Here is a 12,429-nt window from a genome sequence, read left to right as displayed (position 1 = left end):
CCATATAGACAACAACAGCCATGCAGGTGAGCTGAGTGGAGCTAAGAGCATGTTCAGCTGAAGCAGCTGGAGGACGCTGATAAGAACCAGCAGCTGAGAGAGAGAGAGAGGCTGAAGAGGCATTGCTTCTACCCAGGTGAGTTGACTCAATGCTGGGGTTGCTCACTGGGTGAACTGGCCTGTGTTTGGGTCTATACCGCTCACCAATGCTGTGGGACCAGAAAAGCTGTTGTGGAAAAGTATGTGAGGGAAATAATGGTTGACAAATGTGGCTTAATATGGCACTAAACTGGTGATGTAACATCATTTTAAAAATTTGAAAGTGAAGCACAAATAAAGAACTTTATTTCCCCTGGAATCCTGCATGGACATTTTAATTAAATGAAAAAAAAAAAAACTATAATTCAGATGCAGAGTGACTTTTTTAACTCTTTTTTACTGATTTGAATATAACGGTGCCTCTTGGCCACTGCGAGTATGGTATGGGAGGATGTTTTTATTATAGAGCAAACTAAGTAGCCTACTCAGCCTGAAGGATCAGGACATATGTGCCACTGCACAGTTAGCAGTAGCAGCGTAAGAAAATGTCACTAACACATACACAACTGCACCGAAATAATATCAAAACATAATATTGTTAAAAGCTCAGAAAAGATTGCAATTAAACAAAACAAAAAAATCTTGAAACAGAGAAATTTTGACCCCTGTCTCCTAAAAATTATGTTCCAAATCTGAATTTAGCCTTGGGCACCAAAAGGGCTTGAGCCAGACCTCAGTTTTGGCACGGATTACGTCTTTTTTTTTTATGTATCATAAATACGTTTGTAATGATAGTTTGCGGAAGTCCACTTAGGGAGGATGTCGCGGTGGTGGATGGGTTAAAAAAAATAAATAAATGGACTTTCACCCAGGACTCAACATTCACTAATTTTAATTTAGGTCCATAGCTTGATAACATAACAAACATAATCATTATATGCCAAATCATGATGTTTTTTTACTAAACCTAACCCAATAGCTTTGTTGTCTAAACCTAAACCATTACAACATTTACCACATGTGTTTAAAACTGTTTAAAACTGCGACCGTAATCCGGCAGAAAATATATTTCCCTCGAAATCTAATTGAGAATGCAGTTTAGTTGTATGAGAATATAATTTTGTAGGAGACAGGCGCGCTTTGTAAGAGGAATCATTTGCAACCCATTGACCTGCATGCTTGACCTTTTGAGATGTGTCTTGATTATTTCTGGAGTGAAAGCCAGAAGGCAAAGAATATGTCATTTCTCTGGTACTAAACTTAAAATACTGGTTGAATAAAACTGATATACATATTTCAGAACTGCAGCCAAAAATTCTTTCCCAACAACACAAGTCCATGCACACAGGAGGAAATAGCAGTTACAAAATGCTGGCTACTGCCAGCTCAGCAAAAAAAAGATGTTTGTAATGATTTAATTAAAAAGAAATTCAATAATACGCCATAAATTGAACGGTTGTAAAATGTTCTCCCATTGTCCTCTGACACAGTTCCCAAAAAGGGATACATCATTTGAAGACCCAATCTCCTTCCTCAGATAGGTTGTTAATTTAGACTCCTGGAATTTGCTGAGAAAGGAATGTGAGAGTTCAATCCTGGAGATTTGTTTGTGCTTTTTTAAACTTTAAAGTACCTGATAAAAGTTATTATACAAACTATCAGTTAATATGTAGTTTTTATATACACTAACCCAAACTAAATAATAACTTTACATTTCAGCTTGAAGCCTCCATTCATGGCAGTGCAATATGAACACCAAACGCTGTGAAATAAAAGTGCCATAATTGATTTAAAAGCAAGCTCCCTTCTCAGTTTGATGATAGTGTGTGATGCCCTGTGGCAGGAAGGGTTGCTTGCTGTAAAGAAAAATAGGTTTGGGAGTGAAAAATGGGGCGAGTGTAAAATTCAGCTGCAAGAAAGAGAAGGTTGAGCGACTGCAGGAGATTGGATAAGAGAGAGAAAGAGGGAGGGAGGACGGGGAGACATGACGGCTGCAGGGAGACCAGAGGGGAATCTGGATAAAAGGATGGAGGGCTTGTGGAAAAAAAAAAGAGAAGAAAGGGTGGAGGGTTAAGGGGAGGAAGGAATGAAGGTTAGAGAGCAGAGGGGAGAGTAGAGATAAGAGGTAAAGGGGATAGAGAGGGGAACAGGATTACCAAACCACTGCTTGCAACTTACAGGCACATGGAGAGCTTAACAAGAGGAACATAAACACACACATGGAGAAAAAACACATCTGACATTCACACTCACTAAAAGCTGCAGTAACCTGCACAAATAGTGATGTAGCAGGATATGATGTCATACAGGAAGCTTACAGTGCAATATTTAGCCATGCTTAACCAATACTTGGTTACTGAGTAAAATGGGGCTGAATTTGACCCAAACTGTGTGGTGCACCATAACAACCAGATGTTTTTGTTGGGTTTTTCCTCATCCAAATAAAGGGCCTTTTGATTCAAATTTGAGATTCTGGGCTGTGCAAATAATATTGAAAATTGACTATAATTATTATTAATGTAATACTTGAATTCAAGCTCTTATGTCTTATCTTAGATTTTTCTTTGTTTCATTTATTCATATCATTTATGATATGAATATGTTTCCTGTTTTATTTTGTTACTCATCTCGTTTCAGATCACTTCACTTCCTGCGTTTGTGTGTTTTCCCGCCAGTTTTGATTGTCTGCCCTGCCTTGATTAGTTTCACCTGTCCATTATCAGTCCTGCAGTCACCTCACCTCCTGCTCAGCTGTTCTCACTTCCCCAATCAGTCTAATACATATACCAGACCACTTTCCCAGTGTTCTGTTTTGCCAATTGTTCCTAGTGTCAAGTTTTACAAGTGAGTTGTTTTTCCTGTTTGTTTTTCCTTTCATGTTTCCGGTCTTTGGATTTTTCCTGTTACCTGCCTGCTGGACCTACTGCTTCATTAAGGACTCGGTAAGCCTTTTTGTTACTAAATCACTGAAATCATTCTGCTGCCTCCTCTAATGTTTGTATTTGCATCCCCGTGTCCTAGATAATTATTTTCCCATACAATTAAACTGTATTCTCAATCACGTTTTTAAGGGAAATGCATAGCATTTAGCATTAAAAAAATATGCTCAAATCATAACATGGCAAACTGCAGCCCAACAGGCAACAACAGCTGTCAGTGTGTCAGTGTGCTGACTTGACTATGACTTGCCCCAAACTGCATGTGATCATCATCATCATCGTTAAAGAAATTAGTGGCGTTAAAACGAATTTGTGTTAACTTTGACAGCCTTAATGGGAACATCATTTTAAGAGACAGGGCTGGCATTTAGGTCCAGTTTCTGTTTACTATATTTGTCTACCAACCGTGACAGCTCTCCATTAAGAAATCTTTGGGCTATTTCACTTTCACGTTTTTTTGTTGCTATGTGTTGTGTATAGTTTTGGAGCAATACTCACATATTCCCTTGCATTATGTTATACTTATAATGCAAATCTCTGAGTGCCTTGATTTTTACAGGTTTGTGGTATTTGATCCACCTTTTAGAATAAATGGTTTTCAAAATAATTAAAAAGAAATTCCCTGCTATAAGAAAAACATATCAAACCATGAACACGAAACCACGGTGTAAAAATATCTGTATACTGTGTTTTAGCAGTAACAGTGTTTTCCAGGTTTTCCCCAAACAATGCATCACTCTCATTCATTTGAATGGGGCCCGTCAGCCGGCACAGCAGGGTTGGCAATGCAGAGGGTTACGGCAAAACATTGTAGGGTCATCCAGTGAAACTAGCTGCCCCAACTTTTGCTACGATTTGATGTCATCTGGAAAGGCCAATCAAATACATGCAAGTGCACATTCCTAGTTTCAACATTTTTATCGACACGTGTATAATGTAAAAAAAAAAAAAGGGCACCACAAATGATATTGAAAAATGTACAGAAAAAAACCAAAGGAATTTAAGGATGACAAAGAAAGAACCCCCCCCCCCCCCCCACACAATGAACCAATAGAACATTAACCCCACCCGTGCCTGTCAAACTTGAAAATAATAACAATAACAATGTAAGACTGGGATTTTAAAATAAATAAATAGATAAATGAAATTATATAAATCTAAATTAAATAAATAATATATGAATATCTTAAAATAAAAAAAATATAAAAAAATAAAATACAAATATGAATACATTTAATTAAATAATATACTTTACATACTTGCAAGTGCACATTCCTGGTAGATTATGTGAATATGTTAACGCTGTATTTCTATTGTTTACCTGTTGCCATTGTGAAAACCTTGCAGAGTTGTAAAAAACATTGTGTAGTGTTTTGGCATCTGATCAGCCTTTACACTCCTTAATCTATCACAACCCAGCTACTGCAGCCTCTTTTGGTTTGTGTCTAACAGCAATCAACTGAAGTACACCCATAATACACTAAGCAAGACTGACACTCCTTCATGTTTAATTTTCAGCTGAAAGGTCACTGTGATGTGGGTGAAGCGTGTTTGCGTCATGTGAACGTGCTGAACATGTCAAAGTGTAATATGACGGCAATGCTCACACACCATACATAAAAAAAAAAAAAACATGCATATAGTTCAGGAGATCTGGTGAGTAAACAGGTGAATGTATTAATACAGTGGGCACGTGCACAGACCTACACATGCACCCTTGGGCCTTACTCTGTAATGATTTCCGTGGTCAATAAAAGGGATTTGACTTGAAAGATTACTGTGTGTGTGTGTGTGTGTGTGTGTGTGTGTGTGTGTGTGTGTGTGTGTGTGTGTGTGTGTGTGTGTGTGTGTGTGTGTGTGTGTGTGTGTGTGTGTGTGTGTGTGTGTGTGTGTGTGTGTGTGTGTGTGTGTGTGCGTGTGTGTGTGTGAGCGTGCGTGCGCGCGCGTCTGTGGCTACTTGTCTCAAGATGTCTGCATGTGCCTACAGACAAAATGGTGAGCACTGTAAAACTACAAAGATGGCTGGATCAATGATGGCCGCCAACATGTCACCACATGGCCTCTTTGTTCTTCGGAGCACATGTGCTCAGGAAGGACAGAGAGGGGGGGGTGATGTGGGGATGGAGATTATCTGAATGTTTATGTTTAACACTAATTCACAGTTTATGTATGTGATCTTAATGTGTGTCAGATAATGCAGTGGGTTAGTTTGCATGCAAGAACTTGTCTATGTGAAGCATAAACTAAACACATCAACAGTCTTGCTCAGCCGTGCGTAATTACTAATGCTAAAATAAGCCAAGTACGTTACCAATCCATGAACAAAAAGGTTGGTAATTCCATGTGCTGAGGTTGTGGTTCCAAGTCAAAGATGTTGTCTTTAATGTGCTCAAATCAAGTTGTGCAGATTGGTGGAAACTGTTCGCTCCAATACTTTCTTCCCAGCCGCTTGATAGCTCTGTGCTAACTTCCTTGCGGTTGTTGCTTGAAGTTAGTTGGTAAAAAGGCAGGCTCTCGCGTCATCTGCCTTAGAAGTCCTATGTCTGTTTCCTAACAGACCATAGAGCAGAGCTGCTTCTACAGCTTCTGGTCTGTAGAGAAGAGCAGCAGTTCGCCTCCCGCAGGTCAGCAGGGGGGAGGAGAAGGTGAAGAAAGAGGAGGAACAAAGAGATTACTCTGGTTTTGTCCTGGGTGAATTTCACAAGTATGTGTGAATGCTACAGTAGCCAATGGCTACTGAGCTGAGTTCATGGGTCAAGCATCATATTACTGAGTTCATGTGGTCACTTGCCACCAGTCACATTGGTGGGTCCCAACAAACCTAAGAATTGCAAGTTAATGCGTTAAAGAAATTAGTGGCGTTAAAATGAATTTGCGTTAACACGTTATTATAACATTAACTTTGACAGCCCTGGTTTTATTGTTATAATCCTGTAGGAATACAGAGTAGGTGTTCATGTACTGTTGTGTGGATGACAACAAAGCAGATTGTGCACTTTATGGCAGAGGAACAATATCTATGTAATCCAGGTTATTTAACATGCAACAAAGAATAAACAACCAAACCAGTGACCCCAACACTACACATCCCTCCATCAATAAAGATCACAGCATCACAGTTCCATAGTGCAAAACATGTTAGTAAAAAGGCAGTGAAAAAGTTAGTAGTGCAAAGTACAAAGTACAAAAAAATATTGCAGATATCAAAATACAAAGAGATGAAGAAAACTGTTATTAGAAGAAGGAAGTTATAAATATGCTGCTTTATGCAAATGTATGTATATATTTATTATTGTAAATCAATTAACAACACAAAACAATGACAGATATTGTCCAGAAACCCTCACAGGTACTGCATTTAGCATAAAACAATATGCTCAAATCATAACATGGCAAACTGCAGTCCAACAGGCAACAACAGCTGTCAGTGTGCTGACTTGACTATGACTTGCCCTTAAAATACACGCTACAACCTAAGAATATCCAGTTAATGCGTTAAAGAAATTAGTGGCGTTAAAATGAATTTGCGTTAACGCATTATTATCACGTTAACTTTGTTTTGGTTTGAATCCCTAGTTTCATTGTTATAATCCCGTAGGTGTTCATGTACTGTTGTGTGGACGACAACAAAGCAGATTGTGCACTATATGGCAGAGGAACAATATCTATGTAATCCAGGTTATTTAACATGCAACAAAGAATAAACAACTAAACAAATGACCCCAACACTACACATCCCTCCGTCATCAAAGAATTCAAGAAATCTATTTCTCACAGATCCAGTTCGCATAATTATCAGATCTGCTTTGTATCCATTGTCCGTTTTGATTGCAGCATGTTGCAGCGTGCTGGTCTCCGTAAGAGATTCTCAATGCCCAGGATCTGTAAAACAAATAAAATGTTAAACAGAGCTGATTATTTTCAGTTTAAAGAAAACTGTTCAAATATGTATATTATCTGTAATTAATACAATAGTCTTAATTAAGCTTTGTAAATTGTAACGAAAGAATGAAACCTTCTTCAGTACTCCCATATCTCTGTTTTCAGTCATTTAAGGGATTTACACTTAAAGGAATCATCCCCAGAAAACAAGGTGTTATGTGCTTTTTTCTGTTATCTAACACCAAGATGACGTCCATTAATTGTTTTCTGGTGGTGCCTCCTCTTACTAGTACTGTAGTGTCTCTTTTCATGAGCCCAGCAGCCTGTCCCATAGACTTTACATTTTGATTAAGTCACACATTATTTATCATCATCAGACAGTAGCTTTTAAAGTTTTACAAATATTAAATATTATAGTTTATGACTTTAATATACATTTATAATAGTTATTTTGAGACTTTTTGTTGCAGCACTTCATTGGCCACGTGGTTGCAAGCACATGTTGATCTGGAGCCTGGAGTATTACAGTATAGTGAATACAGTAGTATGGTAATATAGTGCTGGTTCATCAACCAACTTCAAACATCAAGGTTCTTTCATCTGATTCAATTTCTGAAGTCCATTAAAACAACAGACATCGATAAAATACAATAAAAAAGGTTATTTTGTTTTTATTCTACTTTTTCATACTTATTTTAATGATGTTTGAAGCAAAACAACTTTAAATTGTCTCACGTTTCTGACAGCGGTGATCCGTCCACCCATTGCCATCTTCCTTGCATCCAATTTTCCTTTATTTCCCGTAGACCAATCCAAGACTCTCCATTTATATTCAGCTGAATGACAAACTCCTAGTAGTTGACAAGAGACAATAATCAGCCAGAACAAAAGGAAGGGGATCCACTTGTTCACCACACACTGAAGATTGGACACAGCAGCATGATAATAAAAACATATTTCTAATGGAATTTAAATCAGCAGAGAAAAGGATAATGCAGAAGAGACTGCATGTTTAGTGTTCATGTAAGGGATAATGTACAGCGAACCGATCGTTGTTGTGAAATAAACCCCGACAGGGCTACTTACTGAAGAAATCAATGATTTGACACAAAAACTGTCCTCCAGAGTCTGACATCAGAACTGCGTCCATAGCAACGGTCTGTTATACATAGCAACGGTCTGCTATAAAAAAATAACAGACCGTAGAACGCCGTGATTGACCAATCAGAATTGAATATTCAACAATGCCGTGTAATAAAAGAAAGTAAACATCTAATTTTATCAGAATACATTTTAAAAAGAGAAGTAAAGATAAATGTTTGCAGGTTTTTCCAAACATTTAAAATGGTCTTGTTCATTGAATTTTAATTCAATTCGTCAATTTTCATCAAAAGAATAAAAACAGTCCTTCAGCTTTTCTCTCAAATAAGAATATTTAGAAATATCTAATCGTGTCTAATCTAATCTAATCTGTCTCTGTTAGCATTCAGTAAATATAATTTTGTTCTCCTCATGCTAACCTTTACTCTTCCCTATTAATCAACCACAAACCAAGACGGACTTTAAAAGAACCCTGTGTCATGGCTCATGTACAAAAGCAGCAGGGAAGTGGTGGTATACCCAGATTAGATATTTTTACTAGGACTAGGACTGTTTTTATTCTTTTGATGAAAATTGAAGACTTGAATAAACGGTCAATGAACAAGACAATTTCAAATGTTTGGAAAAACTCTCAAAACATATTTGAGTTTATTTCTCTTTTAAAATAGACTCTGATAAAATGAAATGTTAACTTCCGTGTGAACACTAAACATGCAGTTCCTTTTGCATTATCATTGCTAATTATAAATTGCTTGAGAAGTGGTGGATCCACTTCCCTGTTGGCATACAGTACACAGAGTCAAAGCAGGTTGAAGTACAGGCACTTTACTAGAATCGGTAGTCAATGGACCGGCTTACAAGTCGGGACCTGGAGGCAGAACAAACGGGCTAATAAATCTGACAGGGTCAAGACAGGAAACAGGTCCAAAGTAAAAGATCACTGGCAGTTACATCTAAGATCAGTCACTCAGTAATAAACACACTCACCTGTTCCTCTTTGTTGTTTATGACCACCAGATTTGCTCCTCTCTTCTGACAGTACTCTCTGCTGCTACCCCAATTTGTCCACTCATTAGATGTAAAGTAACAACTGCATCCAAATTTCTTCCATCCTTCCGGACAACTCTTCCCTAAATGTCAAACATGTTTTAAAGATAGATGTCATGTCATTCAGTGTCAAATTGATAAGTAGTTTCACTGTTTAGTTAAAGATCTCCACATACCAAAACATTTCAACAGCATGAAACAATTATACTCAAAAGTAAAGACAGAGTCAATTTATATAATTTCAATTGGTTTAATACTGTGCCCGGCTGCATAAAACCACTTAGACTAAGGTTGCCCTTAAATTTTCATCTAAGGATGCCTTAAAAAAATTAGTTGCATAAAATCACCATTAGGATTTCCTTAGGATGTCGTAAGAGAAAACTCTTTGATCTCTAAGTATTTGCCCTTAGCTACTTAGGTATTCCCTTATGCGTTGCTTGAAGGACCTTATTAACCATTTTCTTACCCGTCTCTTAAAAGGGAAATAATTTGTGAAATATAATTCAAGATAACATCACATAGCATTAAAGTTGTATTGCAGTTAAACTGCAGAACAGAGCGTCAATAGTTTTCAATAATACCTTCTCATACTGTGCATATATCAACAAGTAGGCTTCAGTTTTAGTTCATCATTTTTGTGTATAAAGTTGCTGCAGTGAACACGATTATGCTTAAGTTGTAGTTTTGTTGCCTAAACCTAAAGAAGTTGTAGTTTTATTGCCTAAAGCTGAAGAAGTTGTATTTTTATTGCCTAAACCTAAAGAAGTTGTAGTTCTGTTGCCTAAACCTAAAGAAGTTGTAGTTTTGTTGCCTAAAGCTAAAGAAGTTGTAGTTCTGTTTCCTAAACCTAAAGAAGTTGTAGTTCTGTTGCCTAAACCTAAAGAAGTTGTAGTTTTGTGGCCTAAACCTAAAGAAGTTGTAGTTCTGTTGCCTAAATGCAGTGTGAGGTTAGATCCTGTGTATTATGGTATTTTGAAACCTTTCTTACCTGAAATTTTCTCCTGGAGCTCGTCTTTTCCCAAAGTGACAGAAATATCTGGTGAGAACAACAAAGTAAGAAACAGACCAACACCAGCAAATAATTCTGCTTTAAACTAAAGACAGAATTAAGTTACATCCTGTGCATAATGAAATATCGCTATTAAATTGGGATTCAGTTATTTGGTGTACCTGTCCTTTAACTTCCTGTGTATGTTGACTCTTTGGTACTCATGAAACCCATTTTCATTCACATATCTTGAGGTCAGAGGTCAAGGGGACCCCTTTGAAAATGGCCATGACAGTGTTGAGTTTGGAACATTATTTAACCTCCTTCACTACAAGCTAGTATGACATGGTTGGTACCGATGGATTCCTTAGGTTTTCTAGTTTCATATGATACCAGTATCTTCACTCTAGCCCGCTACAACATCCAAAAGATTGATTGCGTTAATACATTAAATTAGTGACGTTAAAACAAAGTTAACACGTTCTTATCGTGTTAACGTTGACAGCCCTAGTTAGAACATGTTGCTTTTAAATTTCACTTTCACTTTTACAACGTAGTAGCCCTAGTAGGCCCCTACTGACCCACATCTATGATGCTTATAGCGAGCAATAACGCCTATTCAATAGTCAACAATTAACAGTTGAATCGAGTGCCTTTGAAGCGTGAAGATGAGACCATTTCAGTACACTATTGGTTCTGTACTTTGTGCTCAGTAGTTGTTGGGTGTTGTATTTTATCTTACACTGTACGGATAAGAAGATGATTCCTATTATCATCAGAAAGCACAGCACTCCTAGACAGAGAGCAGCAGTCCTGAAAGGCCTCGTTTGGACGGCTGGAGGATGTTTCTCAGTGAGCGGTCCTGAAGTGACAAAACACACAGAGAGCGAGTCCATTAAAGGCAACCAACATGGATGTCATAGTTTCTAACATTTCCCTCTGTTAGGATAACATTTAACTGTGGTTGGGTGACATCCGTCAGACACATTTCAACACTTCTGTGAACCAATTATTATTTCAAGGTAAAACAAATATGAACTCATCTCAAATGTTGAGTTATAACGGACCTTTTAAATGAATAACTGACGTACAACTTTGCATCCTCCCCCTCTTCAGTGTCTCTCTCCTTTCTCTCTGAATTGATATTGATGTTAGAGACCTTCTCATGCTGCACTTCCGTTCTTCATGTGTTGTGGTTTTCACCTCTGTGGAAAAGCTCTCTTGACCAGAGTTAGCGTTTCCTCAGTTCTCAGAAATGATGCTTGTGGGCGCCTGGTTAGCTCGGTTGGTAGAGCGGGCGCCCATATATGGCAAAGGCTCAGTCGAATCCGGCCTGTGGACCTTTCCGCATGTCATCTCTCACGCTCTCCCCCCTTTCCAAGACTCTATCCACTGTCCTGTCAATAAAATGCTTAAAAAATGCCCCCAAAAAAAAGCTTAAAAAAAAAAAAAAAGAAATGATGCTTGTTAAATGTTCTCATAGCGCTCGCTGTCATTGCCTACAGCAGTCTGTCATCAGGCGCACTAAGCTCGATAAATGATGTGTGTGTGCGGTTGTGTCAATGATTATTTACATCACTGGCAATGTTGTGGGTATGAGTCATGTTGTTTGTGTACTGTATGTGTCCATGCACACGCTTTAATGATTTGCTAATGACTGTTTTTTTTTATGGCGTGCTGCGTGAGCTGGCATACATGTTTGTACAAGTGTGTTCTTGAATTAGTGTGCTGTACAGTACATGTCATAGTGTTTGCATGTATTTATTTGTGTGTTCTTGACGTTTGTGTGTATGTATTTGTGATTAATGAGGATAAAAGTACTGTTCGGTTTTGTGTGTATGCGCATGTGTGTGCGTATGCGAGTGATGAAGAATAGACCCGCTGGTGACTGATATGGATCAAGGCTAAGACCTCATTTATTTCCACCTCCGCCTCTGACATTTGGCCTGAACTCCCATCATGAACACACATATAAAATCATGCGCACATATTGACAAAAGCACCTAAATCCATGTGTTGACAGATATCTATATGCATATGCATTTTCGTTCATAAAACACACAAGCATATATGCTCACAATCTCTATCTGTCAATACATCTATTATGTGGAAGGAGGCAGGAAAGCTGCAGTAAGTCAATGCCTCTGAAAAGCACATTAGTCACTTAGTGTGTGTGTGTTGTGTGTACGGTCAGCCGTGGCCCCATACATCACGCCAGTCATGGAAAGTTATAAACCAGCCTCACACCCTGTATACGGGCCTTAGCGCGCATCAATCTCAATCGCAAACCCTGACCCCTTACCATAAAACCAACGACCTTTTCTAGTGAGCCAATCGAAAACTAGCATCAGCAGAGTGATGAGTGACGGCGTCCAATCAGAGCGAAAGCATAAAATCAGGGTCAGTGAAAAACGGCGCTGCATCGGGCGAGCA

The 12,429-nt window shown here is 38.2% G+C and overlaps 1 protein-coding gene across 1 annotated transcript; it reads right to left on the bottom strand.

Moving 5' to 3' along the window:
• Positions 1 to 7,379: 7,379 nt before the first annotated feature.
• Positions 7,380 to 11,335, bottom strand: LOC119501262 (C-type lectin domain family 6 member A-like). The gene is made up of 5 exons (XM_037791524.1): positions 11,064 to 11,335; positions 10,628 to 10,858; positions 9,997 to 10,044; positions 8,949 to 9,091; positions 7,380 to 7,711 (listed from the first exon to the last, which is right to left on the bottom strand). The coding sequence occupies exons 1-5, from the start codon at positions 11,161 to 11,163 to the stop codon at positions 7,592 to 7,594; spliced, it is 642 nt and encodes a 213-aa protein (XP_037647452.1). The 5' UTR covers positions 11,164 to 11,335; the 3' UTR covers positions 7,380 to 7,591.
• Between the last annotated feature and the right edge of the window lie 1,094 nt (positions 11,336 to 12,429).

The sequence above is a fragment of the Sebastes umbrosus genome, chromosome 14 (assembly GCF_015220745.1).
Source record: "Sebastes umbrosus isolate fSebUmb1 chromosome 14, fSebUmb1.pri, whole genome shotgun sequence".
In the NCBI taxonomy this organism is placed as follows: Eukaryota; Metazoa; Chordata; class Actinopteri; order Perciformes; family Sebastidae; genus Sebastes; species Sebastes umbrosus.
This window is presented reverse-complemented; position numbering and strand designations above follow the sequence as displayed.